Consider the following 21,415-nt stretch of genomic DNA (forward strand, 5'->3'; position numbering starts at 1 on the left):
CTTTAGATGTGAGGAACTAACATGAGAAGCCATTTTGCAACATATGCCGATAAGGAACTCAGCCCTGAAAAGTACCACTTAACATGGGTTATTATAATGCATTTTAGTGCTGCTGTCTTCATCACTCCGCAAAAATGCTATTGTTGCTCACTGTGCTAATTCACTTCATTAATCCTCACTGACGTTTTAAAACTCTTACGGAGGTAAGTTAAAACGATTTGCAATATTTGATATTATAAATGTTCCTCAATCCATGTTCATAATCCTTTGAAAATACCAACTCCAATCAATCATTTTCGTGAAGTGGTAAATTAATCAAAACAAATGCCAATGTACTGTGTCTTATACCACTGACACCTTCGGCCAGAGCACTGTTGAGTTGTTAAGGCCTTTCCAGACATTACAAAGCACAAAGCTCTGCTTTTGTGGCATGTATCTCATGAAATGAATGTAACTGCTTTGTGTTTTTTCTCGCGATAAATTGTCACTCTATGGGGTATATTCACAAGAACGTGTGCTATACATCACCAAAAAATTTTAACGCAACTTTACACATCGCAGCCTATCGTGGGAATATTACCCCGTCTCAACGTGGAATTCACAACAAGGCGGCCCCATGCGATAGTTTGCCGAAACCGCGGCCAATGCCTGCGATACAACCACCTTGATGGAGATAAAAACACAAACCCCAATGCGAAAAAACCTGCGATGGGCCAAAGCGCGATGAGGAAATCAGCACTAAGCAGCGCTAGGCATGCAATTCACACCTGGCAGGCAGGAAAAATCACCATAAAAGTAGAAGAAACACCCAAACACAAACTGACCAACACCCAAGCACCATGGAGGCAGCCGGAGCAGGCGCAGAGGACGAGCGCAACCCCACAACCACCCCGGACTACCAGCCCGGGCCCCCGGGGACAGGGAAGGGCAAGGACAAGAAGAAGAGGAAGACGAAGTTCAGTCCGCAGGAGTACAGGATCATAGTCACAGCGGTGATGGAACACCATCAACAACTGTTTGTCACCTCCAACGTGTCATTGGGCACCAAAAATGGAATATGGCGGGACATCGTGGACAAGGTGAATGCCGTCGGAGAGCACAAGAGGACAATGGACGAGGTCAAGAGGCGATGGAATGACATCAAGCAAAAGACCAAGGAGAAACTCGCAGCCAACCAGAAGGCAGCAATGCAGACTGGAGGTGGGGGCCCAGTACCACAGCTCGTGCTGGATGACATGGAGGAGCTGGTGTCGACAGTCATCAGTGTGGATACTGTGTCCGGAGTCGGGGGACCGGACACTGCTCGACAGGACACAACACAACCGCAACAAGGTGAGTGACCACCAGGTACTGGGGGGACGGGTGGAGATGGCCACAATGGCACACGTGCACAATCAAGCAGAGCACAGTGCACACCCTCAATGACTCTGGGTCATCGCCCAGATCCATAGTCACAATGTACAATGCCATGCGGTCTGAATGTCAACATGTACCATGCGGCTACATACATGTGGACACATTGCAATACACCATCTCCCCTTCACATTGCAGGGCCTCCGTCAACACCCCCTCTAGAGAAGTCCCAGTCACTCTTCACTGATGACAAGGAGGACAGCCCCAGCATCGACGCACAAGCCCTCCTAGACATCATTGACATCATCCGCGACTCACCTCCAGGATCAGGGCTGGCCAGCTGCATCGAGGAGACCCCACCCACCACCCAAACCACCCAGCAGGAGGCACCCAAGGCCCCGGCAGTCTCCCTAGACCCCCAGGAATAACACATGGCCTTCCAACGCCGTGTGCTGGAGGGCCAGAAGGAGACGGCTGAGCAGGTGCGGATGGGGTTTGACCTCATGGCTACCAAACTGGACGCCATCCATGGGTGTCTAGGCCAGCTCCATGGTCTCCAACGAGCCCTGACTGACATCGCTGGAGTCATGATGCGGAGAAAAGAACACCTGTCCACTCAGAGGGGCTCCAGCGATACCAGCCGTGAGCTGGCACACTTGCGGAGGGTCAAGGAGGACATGGTGCGGATGGAGACGGAAAGGATGGTAGCCACTGCTGCACTCCAGAAAAATGTAGCTACCATGCCCTGCAGATCCTCATCATGGCATGGCTGCCACGAGGCGTGGTGATGATGAATGCTGCTGCCCCCACACTATCCTCATCTCTCCCCCCTGGTGTGCCATTGCCTCACAGTGCGGCAGACGTATCCACTACGGCACCTGATGTGTCAGTGGCACACAGTACCTCAGTCGGTACTGCAACACCCACAGGCGGGGCAGAGCACACATCCAGTGACGAGGATGGGTTTGTGATCAGGAGGCACAAGCATTCATTTCCGTCACCTGGCCTGTTTCTGCTTGGTGCCGCACATGGCCCCATGACCTTCCACTGACCCCCGATACACTCCGATGCACTCACCTTGGACAGCGACATTAACTGCCATATCCTGTTTGCTGACCAATGACACGGCGAGCAGACTGCGGACAGTACCCTTCATCTTCTGCAGTACTTGTCATCCCCGGATGGACTCTGGCTGGCCTTCCACGGTCCCATATTTTGTAGTGTCCTTGGCATTGCCCTGTACCGCTCCAGCTGCAAAACTGCACTGGATGTGCAATAAACATCCAGTAACGCACTGCTGTGTTATGTCTTTCATCATTCATGTGTGAATGTGTGGATGAATATAGGGACAGTGATTTCCCTTGCGTCATTGATGCTCATCCTGTGGGATGCCAGTCAGAGGGTGCTACATTGCCTATTGTGTTCCGGGTGCCGTAGACACTACAACAGGGACACACGCATCAGTCATTTCCATGTCCGGACATGGACTGAACCACGCCCAGAGCCCACGAGTCATTGTTGCAAGCCCTGCGCTGGTCTGGCGTATGGCAGGCCAGACCACTCTGCTCACGCTCCAAGGGGGGGCCCTCATTGCTACCCGTCGCAGGCATACTCACTGGTGGTGTGCAGGTCACTGGTCTAATTGTCAGCATGTCACAGCCACTCCCTGAGAGCAGGTTTGCACACACACCACACCCATCCGGCAGAGGCATCACAGACCATGTGACTCCGCCAACATAAGGGGCCGACGACGTCACATTCCCCTCTGGTGGTGGTGACTGGATGACGGACGCTCCACGGTTCTCAATCATAAAGCGCCCATGAGTTGTTGCGCGCAGGGTTAGTGGCACCCGAGGCCCTGCGGCCGTCACGGGCCTACCACCACGTGGCGCTGATTGGGGTTGCACAGGGTTGGTGGCAACCGAAGCTTTGCAGACGGCACAGGCACCCCGGCACTGAGGTAGGGGCACCTTAAGTGCTGAGCGGGTGTGCAGCCTGCGATGATGCCCCGTCCCGGCGGTCCGGACAGCTCAGGTTTTGTATGCCCTGCAGGACCGCAGTGTAGGCCAGAGCCAGCAGGCAGCGCGGCCCTACCGCCATGTGGCGTCGCTTCCGGGATCACAGAGTTAGTGGCACCTATTGGGCTGAGCGGGTGTGCAGCCTGCGATGAGGCGGGGTGCATTGGTATGTCCTCTGCCATGGAGTAATCAAGACTCAGCACCAAACATTAGACCTGGTGGCCAGCGGAGCGGGGCTGCATGATGTGGAGGGTGCCATGTCCGCGGGCCCCGGGCTTGTACCTTGCGGCGGCACGTGGTGGAACCTCCTGTCTGCGCACTGGTGGCGGAAGGTGAGCAGTGAGGCCTGGATGTGCATGGGCAGGCATGCGCCGATGGGCGCCGGGAGGGGCTGGGGTGCCTCTGCCTGGGTGAGCATGGGCGGGCAGGCGATGTTTTCTTGTGCAATTGTGTGCACTGTGCCAATCATGTATCTGGACTCTGTTTCAGATGACGGGTCAGTCTCAGATGTGTGACCTGGTGAACTGCTATACATACCGGCAAGTGGTTGGAGAGACACTGGTGGCAGCAGGTGAGCAGTGTGGGCTGGGTGCGCAGGGGCGGCACTCTCTCTCTCTCTCCACCTCTCTTCTTCTCTCTCTCTCTCTCTCTCTCTCTGTCTCTCACTCTCCCCCTCTCTTCTTCTCTCTCTCTCACTCCCCCGCTCTACTTCTCTCTCTCTCCCCCTCTCTTCTCTCTCTCTCTCCCCCTCTCTTTTTCTTTCTCTCTCCCCCTCTCTTCTTCTCTCGCCCCCTCTCTTCTTCTCTCTCTCCCCCTTTCTTCATATCTCTCTCTCCCTCTCTTCTTCCCTCTTTCTCCCCCTCTCTCCTTATCTCTCTCTCTCCCTCTCTTCCTCTCTCTCTCCTTCGCTCTCTCTCTGTCCTTTGATGTGCGCAGGACACACCTTCTCATCATGATTTTTGTCTTGCAGGCGGTGGCCTACGGATTATCCCGAGGGGAGCCGCCATGTGTCTTCATTTCATTTCAGTGTTCATTTTAATAAAGTTTCATTTGTTGCTTTGGAAGTGAATGTGTGATGCTTATTTTTGTGAGGAAACATGCATGTCACCAGTTGTGATTGTGCGACAACATGCAGAATATTTTGTACATGTTTAGGTGTAGCTGATGTGGCATGTCTTTGGTCAGGGGGGGTTGCCGGGGACGGAGGGTCCTGGGGGTGGTGGAGGCGGGTGTTGTTGCCCTTTCGGCCCTCCGGGCTGCATGTTCAGTTGCCCAGGTGCATCTGTTGTTCTTCAGGTGTAGCTCTGGGCTGGGCTCCCTTTCGTGGTGCAGGCTGTGGTCCAACTTTGCACCAGGTCAGAGCAAGTGTTATTTTCCTGCTGCTAACGCGCCTTATCGCCAGTTTTGTGTTCTTATCGCAGTTCTGGCTGGTCGTCGTTAATGTTCTGGAGTGGTGTTGTCGCGACTTTTGGCACGGGAACGCCTACTCTGCATCTCATTAGCGATAGTTGCGGAGATCATCTGTGGCGATGTTTTTGGCAGCTGCTATCGCAGGTAAACTGGTGCTGTGGGATGTTAACACCAGCTTGTGATTGGGGCGATAAATTTATCGCTACTTTGGCTGCGATAAAGTGCAGTTGACTCAGCGATAGATCCTTGTGAATATGCCCCTATGTGTCACAAACAATGTCTTAACGTGTCTCTGTCACATAAGAACAATGTAAACCAGAAAATGTCAGACATAGCAAAATGAAAACGTGACAGCTATGGAGACTAAAAGGAATAGTACCCATACTCACCCTGGTCACAACAAACCAAGAGACTATTGGAAGTGTGAGCGGTTGCGCTTTCGCCTCGCCATTTGAGTAGTAGTAAAACTGAAAAAGTGAACATTTCAGGGGTAAATTACTAAGTGGTATTGTATTGCAAGCTTTTTTTTTGTTCTTTTCACGAAAGGTGAACACATTTTTATAACCAAAAATCAAATATGCAAACGGACCCGATTCAGATTTGAGACTCACGATTCTCAAAGCCAAGAATGGCTTTTTTTTCTCTGCCTCCCTCTTAAAATTGATTTTTGCTTCAATATATGTCAGTGGGAAAAAGAACTCCTTCTTCTGAATATTTTTTTTTAAATCTCTCTTTCTAGTGGCAAAATGCTGGCACGTATGAAAAATATAGCAACAAATGTAGTGTTTTGGTAGCTCACATTAATTCTTTGGTAGAATGCCCGTGCTCAGCGTAAATGGCTCCGCCCCTTTATGAACGGTGGCAATCGTTTCCATTCGGTCCCGCCCATTTCACCGAGTTGCTGCGAGCAGAGCCGGACCTCGGTGAGCCAGTGTTCCGAGGAATTCCGGAAGTTACCGAACCTTTTCGGCCTTTTATATCGCGACTCAACCTGACCCCTGTCCCTCCCCTTCGGAGAGGAGGCGGGGCACGTGGATAGGTGCGGGCTGTCAGTGGTAGGCGTGACGGGGCACAGCCATGACCTTCATCGTGAGTATTTACATGGGTTGTTTCACAGTACAGCTCCTTGTTTACCTGCCCGGAGGTGGCGCAGTGCACTCTGGGGGAATTACTGTGTCCGCTCAGCGCACAGTATTAATTACGTGGATATGGAACGTTCTTGGAGAGACTGGTTGTAAGGGACCCTGTACCAGTCAGTGGGTAGATTATGGCATTTGTAGATGACCAACGGTGGGATTTCAGCTACTGTGGGGCACGCTATGCATTGATCCTAGGTGAACGGTTACAGCAGGGTACATTCCACGGAGAAGAAGCGAACTGTACAAAGGATTCCAAGTGCAGGGGTCAAACGGAGTGGTGGGCAGCTGTGGAACAGTCCACACATTTCATTTAGGGGTCATTGGACAGACTATACCGTAGTGCAAGGGAAGAGTATGTAACGTTTGACGCTTGTGGCTAATTGACATATCTTGATGGCATGGTGTTATTTCCTGATGTGCTGATGGCAAGGGGGAAGTTTTTCCATGCTGGATAACCAGCCATGAACGCGTTAGCTGATCATTTTAAAACATTGTGCTGTAGTGTTATGTGCGCTGTTATGGTCATTTGTTCAAAACTGTCTTTCATTTATAACACTTCAAACCCCTCTAGACTGGAGCTGGACAGTGGCATATTTCAAATATAGAGAGCAGTGGACACACCATACCACCCGACGGGATACAATGCAATAATGTGCTTATTGGGACCATTTAAAGAGCACACCATATGGCACGAGCAGGTTAAGAAGAATAATTTACCGAGGATGAGGGAAACTGTTGAGTGAGGCATCCTTAAAGTATATTTATATCCACATTATGTGATTTAGTTCAGTAATTATATATTGTACCTATGTAATGCATATTATGCATGACCATCTATTAGATTTCTGTATCTTTTATTTATTTTTCTTTATAGCTAGAGTTTTCCAAGTTTTATGAGTAAAGCCAAAATACATGCTTCGATGATCAAGTACAGTTCTCTTGGCCTCAGTGCAAAGCATGGGGAACATCCCCCCAAAAGGGCGCAATAGAAAGAATATTCTACCAATGCACGATAGCGAGGGATACATTCCACAGGCCATAAACATAGAAGAGACATCCAACTGATAGAAGGGGCATGTCTGTGGAACGGGTCAAAGACTGAACCATTCCCTATATGAAGGTAACAAGCATTGGCATAGCCAATAGGTCTCGCTTTTGGGACCTTATAAGTGTTTAGCCATGCAACAGTTGATGTTGTTGCACCAAGGATATTGTGCTGCATAACTAAATACTTATAAGGTCCCAAAAGCGAGACCTATTGGCTATGCCAATGCTTGTTTAAATTCAATGACCAAGGGGAGAGAGAACGAGAGAGAGAGAGTTTTTTTTTGTATTTTGCTGTTGGGCTGCTGCACTTCTTTTAGCACTCCACAACATAAAATGCCATATGGGGCCCTTGCCCCTTCTAGGAGACCAACAGGATTAAAAAAATATATAACTAAAAAGCACTTGCAGGGTAGTATGGGGCACTCCTTCCTGGAGTAAGGAATAACAACAGAGCGTCTCCTGCTGCTCATTTATTGATTCTCTTTCGTGTGCTCTTTTTAAATTTTAGGGTGACCACCATCTCACCTGGGACACCCAAACTTTAAATTAACTTTGGGGCCATAGGGAGAGCCATGGGCCTTTAATGGGTGTTGACAGGGGGCATTGTAAATTTTCCGTGGGCGCCCAGGCAACCACTAAATGTATCCCTGGGGTAATGGAGGGAGCCCCAATGCCTCCGCTAGCTCCCCAACCAGCAGCCATAGTGGTTGTCAGCGGAAATCTTCCTTTATTTTTCGCGTGTCTAAGCGCTTTGTTCCTCATGTCCTTCGTGAAGGAGTTCAATGTATAATAAGCTGGCAACCACCCACCCTGCATCTGCAAGGAAGAAAAATTCACACTGCGGGCCGTGAAACAAAAAGAGATCTGTCTGGATGTCTCAAGCACAGGTTATGGAGCTCAGCCTCCTGGCTTGACCTCGGCATTGAAAGCCCACTAGCAAAACAAAATGAGGAATGTCAGCGGATGGTAACCATTTAACGATGTGCACAAATGGTGGCACAATGAGCTGACCTCTCTTTCTGCAAGAAGCTACCGCCTAATTTTGGGGCATATTATCAAGCACAGCGTTAACATTATCGCCGCTTTAGCGGCAACCACCCACCCTGCATCTGCAAGGAAGAAAAATTCACACTGCGGGCCGTGAAACAAAAAGAGATCTGTCTGGATGTCTCAAGCACAGGTTATGGAGCTCAGCCTCCTGGCTTGACCTCGGCATTGAAAGCCCACTAGCAAAACAAAATGAGGAATGTCAGCGGATGGTAACCATTTAACGATGTGCACAAATGGTGGCACAATGAGCTGACCTCTCTTTCTGCAAGAAGCTACCGCCTAATTTTGGGGCATATTATCAAGCACAGCGTTAACATTATCGCCGCTTTAGCGGCAGAAAACTGCCGTTAAAGCGGTGATAATGGGCTTGATAATATGCAGCAGAGAATTCCAATAGAAGCCCATGTTGACACCAGAACATGGGCTTCTATGGGAATTCTCAAAGGCATATTATCATGCCCATTATCGCCGCTTTGGCGGCAGTTTTCTGCCGCTAAAGCGGCGATAATTTTAACGTCGTTTCTTGATAATATGCCCCTTTGTTTTTTAGCAACTTCGCCCTGCAAAATCCCGAAGACAAATTGGCCGGGTTTTTTTTTTCTCAGTGAAAGGATCATCACATCAGGCAGACGACGTCAAAATCTTGAAATGTGGATGAAACCAAGCAAAAATGTCATCTCCAATCCCAGGAACCTTCAGGCCTTTGTGTGCATGATCCAGTTTGGGGAGAACCACCTTTCAGGACTGCAAGCAAAACTAATTTAAAGAAAGCCTGTGAATCCTGGTGTGACAAACAAGGTATAAGCAGGGCCACTGGAAATTTACGCCAGGAGAAGGCTAAATTATGCGGCAGGGTTGAGTATAATATCCAGCAAGAAAAGATACATTATGTGGCACATTTTGCAATCGTATTACTTCTTTATTTCGTCATTTTTAAACTTGGTAAAACTGTCTAGGCATTGGTCGCACTTCGTTATTACCAGTAGCAATAAGCAACAGCAAGGTGACCAGTCCAGCTTTGCAAAGGGTCTTCCAATACGTGGCAGCACGTGTCACTGCAATTTTAGTAACTTTTGGACCGTTTGTGCTTATAACAATTTTTTTGCTAAAATATGCAGATTATGCGGCAGATTGATAATTTATGAGGAAAATCTTAAACTATGTGAAAATCACTGCAGTCGCACAATCATATAATTCCAGTGGCCCTGGGTACAGGTACCACCACTACCCAGGGAAGAGGTGGGAGAGCTGGAGGATATATCTTAAAACAACAAGACTAAGCAGATTGCGCAGATTGCGTAGCAGTCTTCCTGATGCCCTGGACGTCTCCACTCAACATGGAGGGCCATGCTCAGCATTGTGGGTGTCCACCTTAATTGCAGGTCTCCAGACCATGCCAGACCATGAAAACGCGGTGGCAAAAAATACATACTGTGTGACGTTATAGGAGAATATTTGTACTGCAACAGAATTCTCGAACATACTTTAGCCAGAAGTAGTAATTGCAGCACACATCTGCCCCTTCAGATTTATTTAAGGCCTGGCTGGCATTCACTTTATCAACCAAAGTTTGAAAAAAACAACACACCCTAGGAAAGGTGTCACGCTACGGTAGATTCTCCTACCAGAACACGAACATCTGCAAATGATTGCTCTTCCATGAAAGACGCATCCTCGCGCTAAATTACCTGTGCAATATGTGGTAAGAGACAAGATGTGGTAAACAATGCAGATATCCTGCTCTGTAATCCTTCTGCAGATCTTTCGTGTTCCACAACTCTTGTAGCATGCATAGATGTGGTGGCAGCTAGAATTATTATATATACCACAAAAGAGCCGCCACCACGTTCGCTCACTTTACCACATATATGCCGCATATCTGCAAGCTTGTTTTTTGGTCTCCTCACGCAAAAGAATGTGAGCTAAAGGAAATGAGGCGGTGGCACAAAAGAGGTGATAGATTGTGTTTAAACGCCATAAAAAGGAAAGCTTTTTAGTGCTGTACTGTTAAAAAAAACTATGATGCCTGAACCACTTCACGCAAGAATATTACATTTCATGCTAGCCAGCGACAGGCCTCAGTGGTTGTAAAACACCATCGATTACCGACAGAGGCCGAGAAGAGTGTCGCTGAGAAGCCCATAACAAGACAAGCCCGGCGGAGCGTGGCGCGCGCGCTTGGCGGGGGCGGGGGAGCGCATTCCAGGCGGGGGAGCGGACCCTTTGAAGTAGGATGCCAAACGGATTGCATGGCGGCACGATGCACGTGATTGTGCGCGTGCTCGCCATGCAGTCCGCTTTTGGGAGCACTTTTGGGAGCCCCTTACTATAGTCTCGCAGAGCGATCGCTTACGCGATAGCTAGGCGAGACCTAAAAAGGAGACATTTTCTGGCACATTGTAAATAATGTAATGATCTGCACTGAGCAGCAAGGAAAGTAGTGTAACACCAGGAAGGTCAACGAGGGGGTACCTTCTGCAGGATGGAGGCAGGTGTAAAAATATTACAGTTTTTTTTTGGAAGGGATAGCATTTCATGGAAAATATGAAGGGGAGCGAGAAGCGAAGCAAGGAGTGATCATATAGAACAAAAATACTGAGTGAATGGAGAGAAGACCGAAAAAGGCGGAAAGGCGTGCAACCTTTAAAACATTTTACAGAGGATCACACACAACTTATTTTTCAACTTCCAAGGAAGAAGATGGTGATTGGAAATGTTGAGTTGGGCTTGGTACAGATGGTGGAGGGAAACAAGTGCGGACTAAGCTATTATAGGCTTTTGCCTTAATCTCAAATGTCCCCCACAGACTGTAGTCACACATTCATCAAGAGTATGCGTCTGCTCATGTTTGTAGCATCTCCCTGTGCCCCTGCATGCATGTGTGACTACAGAGGTCGTCCCCCCTTGGTTCCCCTATGGTGTCTGTTGTAAAAACAAGTCATTTAAAAGGAAAAGATCAGATAAATATGTTCTGTATGGTTATGTGCATGTTTTTTTTTACTATTTAATTGCACAGAAGATTAGTAATCGCAAAAAGCAGGGTAAAAACGAGATCCTGAGGAAAGCCTACTGACCCTTCGCAGGCTATATAAAGGCTGAAACATGTCGACCTATTGGATGCTTGGGAACATTAATTCCTAAAGGCATCACACTGATCTATTTTAACCTAGCTCCAGATCCCAGAACAATACATTTGTTGCAAAGGTTTTCAAGGCTATTTTAACGGCTATTTTAACACACTCACTCAACCCTGCCTTCACTCACTGCTACCACTGTAAGAGCTCCACTTACAAACATGTCGAGCCCACCTATTCATGTACAGTGTCTGAGTGAGGGTCCAATGATGAAGCATACCACTGGTGGTACCTGTGGATGAGAAGCCCCTACAGGCCAGTGGACTTCCAGATTGAGGTCCAAATTGTTTCCAACACTGAGCACCTCAGTCTTTTCGGTATTGCACTTCAGTGGGTTACAGTTCATCAAACGAAAGGCTGCAGAAAGACAAGGTTGAATAGCATCCTGTTCAATTGGCACCCCTTGCCAAAGGAAAAGATGATCTGCGTATCATCCTTACAGGAAATTTTAGCACCAAACTATTCCACCACCTCAGCCAGGGGAGACATGTAAATATTAAACATGGTGAGGCTAAGGGCAGAGCCCTGAGGAACCCCTACAGAGACCCTTTGGCTACCCAAAGACAAAGAGGGTAGCCACAATTCTTGGCTCCTCTCTTCAAAAAATGATTTAATCCACTTCCAGGTAGTGTCCCTAATGCCAATCTCATGAAAGCGGGCAAGCAGCCTGGCATGTCGAATTGTGTCAAATGCTGCTGACAGGTCCAGCAATACCAAGACAGCCCTACCACCCACGTCTTTGGTGCTTTTAATCAGTTCAGAGACCTCACACAGAACCGTCTCTGTACTGAACCTTGGCCTAAAACCTGATTGGCTGGGATGTACTAACATGCTGGTCTCAATGTAGCTGGAAAGCTGACGGTTCACAATTTTTTCCAATAGCTTTGAAGGCGCAGGGGAAGTGAGATAGGCCTGTAGTTGCAGACTTCAGGATCTGCACTTGTTTTTTTTTTAAGAAGAGGGACGACTTTAGCCCTGTTCCAGCATATAGGTACAGTTGCTGCGGCTAAGGGACTTGTTAAGCAGACAGCTTAAGAAGGGATTGATAACATCAACAACCAAACCCAGGAGAGAAGGGGGACAGGGATCAGAAGGAGAACCAGATTTGTGATTTAAAATAACAGATCTGGATTATTCTAGGGAGACAGTGTTAAACTCTGAAAGCAAACAGGATGCGGCGTTGAAATATTGACCAAGGCTACGATCATCCACTTCCAAGGCCTTAGTTACCAATAAACTATTCTGGATCTCCTGTATTTTGTTGAGGAAAAATGCAGACATTTGATCATACCACTTCGCCGAGGGGGCCCTACTTATGTGGCAAGCAATTGCAGCTTGCCCTGCTGTGCAACATGTCTGAAAAAACATTGACAAAGCCAATAGATCTTGCATAAGGATGTTGCAGGGATTCTGCACACACACAGAACTATGCACAGTAAACCAGGACCTCGGTGTGTAGTGGTGTACCAAAAAACCCACCTTGGTGCCCAGAACCCCAATCCGACTAGCTATAGTGTCTCATTTGTTCCCCGTACTACAGCGAAGCTACCAATGATTAGACATCCTAGAACATGTCACTTCGACCCTCTCAGGAATCGTGGGAACAAGAACACTCTTTCGTTCAAACACTCATACTTGTCCACAACATGAGTAAATATAGACGCTGTATAGTTTAAAATGTTTATTTTAACGAACTTGCTCTATAACGCAGTACACGAGCCAATACTAGCAGCAAAATGCAGAACAATATAATCAGCATTGTTACAATTCCATAGAGCACACAAGGGGAAACCATATTATAATGACAGTGGAAACAGGACTACAGCACCCTACCACCCTCCCCGTGCTAAGGGCTAGTTTATTATAATTATAGAAGACCTCTGGGCTTTGTCAGGGGTACCCCATACCTCCAAGTTAGATGCAAAGATTTACATCTCCGGACAAAGACAGCTCTTCTTCGTTGGAATGATTTCCTCCAAGTGCTTCTACACACATACAATGCCATATTAAAGGCACCCGAGTTTCAGTAGTGCAGCTGTGTTCTATGTTATGTCTATGGGCGCGGGACTGACCAAAGTGAATCAACAGCATACATTGGTTTTCGACCTTGAACACGCTGTGCAGACGAGGAGCACAGTGTACAGCTAGATGTGTGAAAGGCAGACAGTTCTCATGTGAAAAAGCGCAATCAGAGTGTTTACTAGAACAGAGCCATGTAGTAACGCGTGCAAAAGCGGCAGAATGGCTGCCAAGCATCTACTAACTTACGCTAACTTTAGCAATGTCTGCAGTTAATCCCATGTCCTCACTACAGGGTAAACCTATTTGTTTTGCCAGTGCTTCTTTACAACAAGAAATTGTAAAATTTGAGGTAAAAAAATGTTTCACTATGCTTGGCCTAGGTGTATTTTCCTGATTAATGATTTTGATTATTTCTTTTAATGATTCATCCATGAGATTTCAGCCAGCATCTGGAGGAGATGTTGGTTGGCAATCTAAAATGTAATTCCCAAAAGGCCTGGTTGCTGGACAACCTCATGCAGCCTAGTTATATTCTCTTTGTCTTAAACTCTTGATTCGCTCTTCAACTGAGTATTTTATTATAATCATATCTTTAAATTTTGCCGGACTGTGATGATTCCTGTTGGCCAGTCTTTCCTATTAAATTCCAGTATTTATTTTTCCATTTTCTTCACATTTCTAGTTTTGTGCCTTTATGTGGGACGATTACATGAGCATTAAATCCTATTACTGTTTTGACGTGTCCTTAGGTCAGTTAGGGAGAAATAAAATCCCTGGTTGTTCCTTGAATTTCATGAAAGTTATATGTATTACTGGAACTTAATTAAACTGTTTGGGAAATCAATATAACATCTGTGTGCAGACTACCCTCAGTACCAAACTCTTTTCTTTGATAATATTTCACTTTTCTAGAGTGTCCATCAACAGCTCAGTCTGAAAATGGACTGTGACTGAAGTTTTTCAGGATTGAAAATACTGGCTAGTTTATAGCTCGTTTATCCTTCTAGTTAGCTGGGCATATTGCGCCTATTGGGGTAACATTTAACCTATGGGTTTTTTACTCTGACAAGGGTACCGTCACATTAAACACACCTTTTCTGGTAACCCTCAGTCAGTTTTAAACCATTGCACGCACTTCAACACCCTCCACATAGGACTCACCGCACACACCCGCATGCATCAAACAGCAGTTCTCAAAAGATCTCCGCTTAAGTGACCCTTCGGGGGACCCGTAGGACATTGCAGTGCCGGCCCGACGAGGAGCAAACGCCCGATGATAAAGCATGCCATCCTTCGGGGTGTGTGAGGGCAACAAGAGGCAAGACTTGCTCTTCCCTCTTACTAGTGGGTTCTAGGCCTGGGATCCCTTTCTTCCTTCTTCCCCCTTTCTTAGTGAGTGGGTGACACGCTGCACCACTCCTCAGGAACAGTGTCCCTCGTTTTGACTTCACATCTAGTGCTTGGAGCATGGGCCCAGGATCTTAACTGGCTCCTGGTCCCCCCCTCACTTTATTGATATAATAGTATATCTTACCCTTCCGAAGTCCAGTGCTTTCCCTACTGTTGCACAGACTGGAATGGGAATAGTAAATTTAATCCCTCCAAACATCAACGCTTTCCCTTCTGTTTCGCTGTTTGGAGTGGTAATAATATATTGAACCCCTCCGAAGTCCTACAATTTTTCTACTGTCGCATGAACTGGAGTGGGAATAGTATATCTAATTTTTCCATACTCCAGTACATTTACTAATATTGGTTAAATATAGTATTTATTACTATTTGTATATAATTGTAATTTTATAGTATTTGTTTATATTTTTATTTATTTAAAATGTTTATAATATTTTTGTAAATGTGTATTTTGTTTTTTTAATTGTTTTATTTTGTTCAATAATTCATTTATTGTTTTGGACTTGAATCAATAATATTGTTTCTGTATCATCTTTATTATTTATATATGTATGCTTGTGTGTGTGAGTATTTGTGTATATATAAGTATATAAGTATACATGTATATATAGTATTAAATATTAGTGAGATGTATTTAATTAACATTATATCAATGGTATATATTAAAATATTTAAGATTTACTAATTTAAACTATATATATAATAAGAAGCAATATTTGTGTATGTTTTTAACGATATTAGTGTGAAACTATTTTTTTTCACTATTTTTGTACTTACTATTATAAGGATAAGAAATCGATATTTTTGTAAACCATACTTATGACAGAATATTCCTGTTACGTGATATTGTTGATTCCAATATTATGTCAGTGATGCTCCAGGAAAAATGTTCAGTGCAGCATCTCCTGGCAGAGAAGGAGTTAGCTGTGTAGCCCTTCTTTATCGCTCCAGAGCCCTTGAATGATGGGCTTCTAGGAGCTTCTCACGTTCGCTATGGAGTCATAAGAAACTTTTCTGGGTACTTTGCTGAGGTATTTTGGGAAGTTGGTGGGTAATGCTTGTTTTCGGCTCTAAGGCTTTATGCCCAAGAAACCCCCTCTTTTCCTATATGTTAATTCATATTCTAATATTTTTTTCTTCCCAGGGCTAGGTTTATGCGTGCTACCGCCAAGAAACATTTTAGCTGTAAAAGTCTTGACCGTGGCCTGGAAAATTAGCATAATCCTTGAGAGACGGACAGCTATGTGCCTGGCCATGTTTTTAGTAGTTTCTGGGCCAGTCACCCCAGCTGCAACAAAAGGGAGGATATGAAGAGAAAAGGGAGAAGAGCAAAAATAAGCAACCATTTAGTGCCATGCTGCTTGATGCTCTCTCAGGCTCTGAGCTTTACCGCGCTTATTCCAATTTTCATCCATGCCAGTCAGCCCTTGTATTGTGGCACCATCCATGGGCCTGCAGCTGTTTGCCTTGCAGCTACCTTCTTAGAGGCCATTCATCCAAAGCATGAGGGGCATACTTCCGGAGCAGGGGAGATGGTCGGCGGATGCAGATTCTGCTGCAGATCAATAGTAGATTTTCAGGATCCCAACCACTGGGTAACCAGGAGTCTGCCCAGTCATTACACGCTTCTGATGTCCTGCTGTGGGGTACGTGGAAGTCACTGTAAGGCGACAGTGTGGCTGCGGAGCCTCTTGAACTGCGAGAATGGTGAACCACACCATTGTATGTGCGTGCATGGTCAGCAAGTGCACACACAGCCGTACGAGACCACATCCCCTACTTCTTGCTTTTGGGTTATCCTGACTTGCGACTCGTATTGCACCATCCTTACCAGAAAATTAGAAGACTATCCAATAAAGCATGGGTACTCACAAACTTTCTCTCGGGGGCCAAATTTACAGTGTGGTTTGTGGGGGTGGGTCAGAGGGGGAGAGGCGGGGCTAAAGCAAAAACAAATTGTGACCATGAGGTTGAACACAGGTCCCTGCAGCCTTCGTCCACTGAGCCACCAGACCCAGCATACACAGATCTCTCTCTCTCTCTCTCTCTCTCTCTCTCTCTCTCTCTCTCTCTCTCTCTCTCTCTCTCTCTCCGTCGCCCTCCTCCTTCTGTGTCCCTCCTCCCTCTGTCTCCCTCCTCCCTCTGTCTCCCTCCTCCCTCTCTGTCGCCCTCCCTCTGTCGCCCTCCCTCTGTCACCCTCCTCCCTCTGTCTCCCTCTCTGTCTCCCTCTCTGTCGCCTTCCTTCTGTCTCCCTCCCTCTGTCTCCTTCCCTCTGTCTCCCTCCCTCTGTCTCCCTCCGTCTCCCTCCCTCCGTCTCCCTCCCCCCCTCTGTCTCCCTCCGTCTCCCTCCCTCCCTGTCTCCCTCAGTCTCATTCCCTCCCTCTCTCTCTGTTTCCCTCCGTCTCTCTCCCTCCCTCTGTCTCCCTCTGTCTCCCTCCCTCTGTCTCCCTCCCTCCGTCTCCCTCCATCCGTCTCCCTCCCTGTCTCTCTCTCTCCCTACCTCTGTCTCCCTTCCCCTCCCTCCCTCCATCTCCCTCCCTCTCCCTCTGTCTCTCTCCCTCTGTCTCTCTCCCTCTGTCTCCCTCTCCCTCCCTCTGTCTCCCTCCCTCTCTCTGTGACCCTCCGTCTCCCTCCCTGTCTCCCTCCCTCTCCCTCTGTCTCTCTCCCTCTGTCTTCCTCCCTCTCCCTCCCTCTGTCTCCCTCCGTCTCCCTCCGTCTCCCTCCGTCTCTCTCCGTCTCTCTCCGTCTCCCTCTGTCTCCCTCTGTCTCCCTCTGTCTCCCTCTGTCTCCCTCCGTCTCCCTCCGTCTCTCTCTCTCCCTCCCTCCCTCTGTCTCCCTCCATCTCCCTCTCTCCCTCCCTCTGTCTCCCTCCATCTCCCTCCCTCCATCTCCCTCCCTCTGTCTCTCTCCCTGTCTCTCTCCCTGTCTCCCTCTCCCTCCCTCTGTCTCCCTTCCTCCGTCACCCTCCGTCTCCCTTCCTGTCTCCCTCCCTCTCCCTCTGTCTCTCTCCGTCTCCCTCCCTCCCTCTGTCTCCCTCCCTCCCTCTGTCTCCCTCCATCTCCCTCTGTCTCCCTCCCTCTGTCTCCCTCCCTCCATCTCCCTCCCTCCCTCTGTCTCCCTCCCTCCGTCTCTCTCTCTGTCTCCCTCCCTCCCTCTATCTCTCCCTGTCTCTCTCCCTCCCTCTGTCTCCCTCCCTCTCCCTCTGTCTCTCTCCCTGTCTCCCTCCCTCTGTCACCCTCCATCTCCCTCCCTCCGTTTCCCTCCCTCCATCTCCCTCCCTCTATCTCCCTCTCTGCCTCCCTCTCTGCCTCTCTCTGTCTCCCTCCGTCTCCCCCAGACTGCGCCTCTCTGTCTCCCTCTCTCTGTCACCCTCTGTCAACCTTTGTCTCCCTCCCTCTCCCTCACTCCGTCATCTCACCCTGCCACACTGAGACAGCTTCCGAGCACTCACACACAGCCCGCACCAAGTACTTCACAGGTCTTTAAAAGATCATTTACATGTTACTAAAACTTTGTTGTATTTCACCTCTTAGGCCCCTGCATCTCCACTTTGACAATCACTGGAATGCCCCGGCCCCACAGAGCAGAGTCTCAGAGTCCGGGCTGCTAACACTATTTAATTTTTTTAAAAACACATGTAGGATGTCTGCAAGGTCCGCGGGCCGCCGAGGAAGGCTTGCCGGGCCGCTGGCGGCCCGCAGGCCGTACTATGAGTAACCCTGCTGAATAAAGGAATAGGAAGCTGACTAGACACTGTGTGAAGACCTGAAGTTCCACGCGCCCCAGCGCTCTCTCCGCTCGGCCCAGCTCTTCCTCGCAGCAGTACCTGCAGAATACTGAAAATGGCTCACCCTTCTCAGGCATGGGAGGGGTCAGGAAAGCTGTGTGACTGAGAGTTGTCTGACTACATGTCCCTTTCATTAGGGCAATTGTTAACGTTTTTCATTCTTCGGATGTTTGTAAATTGGGTAATATTGAAATGGCTAATAGTAACACCTGGTAGTTACTTCACTAAGAAAAGACAGAGGTAAAGCGTCACCTTCAAGCTTCTCACCCACGCACACAAGGCCCGCCACAACACCGGACCAGCCAACCTGAACCACAGCCTCGTGTTCCACGCGCCCCAGCGCTCTCTCCGCTCGGCCCAGCTCTTCCTCGCAGCAGTACCTCTCAACAAGAAAAGCAGAACAGGAGGGCGCTCCTTCTCCCTCCTCGCGGCCAAGGCTTGGAATTCCCTCTTTCCACACCTCTGGCAGACTGCATCGCTATCCAAGTTCCTAAAGGACCTTAAGACCTGGCTCTGCGATGGGACTCAGCAAAACTCCAGGATCTGCGGACCCCCCAAACTCCCTGCCCCCCTCCATCAGCGCCTTGAGACCCGTTCCGGGTGAGTAGCTAGCACTCCACAAACCCCTGATTGATTGATTGAAAGCATCAAGCACTATATCAAGCATTATATTAGAAATGGGTTAATATTCTATTCAATACCTGAAGGCTCAGCTTTTGATTTTCAACAGGCGCAAGTACTACATTATTAAAAGTATAGAAGCCCTTCTGAGAAGTGCTACTAAAGGCTACTGAGAAGCGCTGGTACTGTGCATTTAGAAGACAAAGAATGAGACGAACAGGGACATTGTGTTACTGTGTCAGTAGAGAAGAACTGGCACTGTCCCATGAAAAGTGTACATGTCCTCTTGAAAAGTGCTTGAACTGTCCCATTCAAATGATAGCCCAACTGAGAAAATAATGGAATGTGTCTTTAAAACTTTAATAATATAACTTGTTTAAATATTGGTTCATACCTCAGTCTTCATAGTTTCTCCGCACTGTGAATAACATAACAAGTGTTAATGTTGCCCAATTTATGGGCCTTGAAAGGATAAAAGGCTAAGTTGGCCTTGCCAGGATTTGAACTCGTCTTCTGCCATATTTGAGCCATGTTGCTGGCTAAAATATAAAAACTCTGCTGAAAGTACGGTTAGTCCCCCTCACCTTGTTTCAGAAGTTTTGGAATAAGCGAATCCTCGTGCCCATACAGTCCTTGTCCTCTCTAGTTGAGACTGACAGGGGAATGGACCTGTTCAGGTATCTTTGTCGTGCTTCACTGCAGACGCTCTGAAAGGTAGGGGCTGGGGCACATGGAGATGAAATGATTGTCCAACGATCAAACAATGTAGTCAAAAGTAGAAGCCTGTGCTACAGGCCCAGTATTTGTCCTAACCACAGTAGTGGTGAAGGCAGAATCTGTGAGTGACCGAGCAGACTGAAAAGGGGATCCCTCACTCCTGCCTTGGACACAAGCTCCCTGAGCCGGGCAAGGGTCACATGTGCACCTATAACAGAAGCAATGATCACCCAGAAACAAGCAGGTTCAAGGTGGAGATCATATGAGGGGCGCAAAACGTGTTCAACTGTAATGGCATTGTACCCAGTTTCTCGTAGCAAGCTATTCTTGCAAAGGATTTTTTCGAGTGCCAAGGCGCTTTCAGATTCAGTGAGCAGAGATAACATGAACAAATAATAGCAATTGGTGAGAACTTCAGCATTTTTTACGAAATAATACTAATAGACTTCTTAAGACATGGGCAAAGTGGGCCCTGGCCCAGGGCCCCAGCCTTTCAGGGGGCCCCTGGTAGAGCCAGCTCTGTTCTTTAGAGCCGTGCCCTGATGACCTTGAACAGTTCTTATACAAATTGTTGTAATACTGTTTTCATTTAATTTATTTTTAATGCGAGTTATATGACCATCAACATCCATACAAAAAGCTTGTTTTGGATCAAAACAGGACCTCTCACCAAAACAGGACCTCACCTATTATAAATGGATGGGGGGTTCACAAAGATTATTTGCAACAATATTAGGGAGCGGCTACTGCAGTTATATTTTTGAAAAAATACGTCACTAGCCATGAATATTAAATGCAAACAGATTTAGAATTTGAGCCAGTGTGCCTGTGCACTGGCGAACAAGGGCGTAAAAGAGCTGAAACGGGATGATAAATGCAAAGCTATTACGAACAGGGGCCCCCAAAATACCTTTGGCCTGGGGCCCCTGAAATCCTTAAGATGTCCCTGTTCTCAATACTAAAGCTGTCTCGTTGATTATGTTAATGATTGCCACGGTCATCCTCTGTTTGTTGGTTGTGTCAGTGCTTGCTGCTCTCCTCAGGCTGACATCTGTATCTTTCTCTCTTCGCTTTCCCTGGTCACGTGCCGTCTGAGCCAGACCTTTGAGGAACTCGTAAATCTCTGGAGTTCCTTGGAACAGTTACAAAATGCAGAATGCGGGCGCAGACTGCAGACAAGAAGCAGAATTCGCTCTGGGATGTGAGAGTCAACGTCTAAAAGATATTCAGTTTTAACAGCACGTGCTCATTGTGAATTATGGTGATCAGATGTCTAATTATACCTGCAGTAAAGGCCGAGGCTGAACCGAGAAACAATGTTTCTTTGAAAAGGACACAGCCTTCTCCCTTCATCCAGGGGGGGAAGGCTCTGTAGACGCCCGTCTTAAACTCAGCATTTTTTCAATCGTGACGAGAATCAAGCATCAGGTCACCTAGAAGTAGAATTGTGGCACAGAGGAAAGGAGCAGAAACCTACAGTGTAGACTCGCCTGACCTTGTGACGGTCACCGTGGCGTAGGTAACACCCGTGTAGACATTCCATCTCTCCACAGAGGGGTGTGATTCACAGGTTTACTAATTACCACTTCAATCTCTCTCCCTTTCGGGTTTGTTGATGATATTTTATTTTTATGCTAAACAGGGACTGTTGACTGCAAATCTTTGATTTCAGACTTCAACTTTTTAATAAGATACAAGCAAGGCCAC

General features: G+C 47.5%; 1 protein-coding gene across 1 annotated transcript in view; it reads left to right on the forward strand.

The window, feature by feature from the left end:
• The first annotated feature begins 5,681 nt into the window (after window positions 1–5,681).
• LOC146784075 (uncharacterized) overlaps window positions 5,682–21,415 on the forward strand; it is a 198,520-nt gene continuing 182,786 nt past the window's right edge. Inside the window, exon 1 of the mRNA XM_085633889.1 lies at window positions 5,682–5,870. Within this exon, the coding sequence (XP_085490015.1) occupies window positions 5,859–5,870 (12 nt within the window). The 5' untranslated portion in view covers window positions 5,682–5,858. The remainder of the gene's footprint in view (window positions 5,871–21,415) is intronic.

This window comes from Triturus cristatus, chromosome 11 (genome assembly GCF_964204655.1).
Source record: "Triturus cristatus chromosome 11, aTriCri1.1, whole genome shotgun sequence".
Taxonomy (NCBI): Eukaryota; Metazoa; Chordata; class Amphibia; order Caudata; family Salamandridae; genus Triturus; species Triturus cristatus.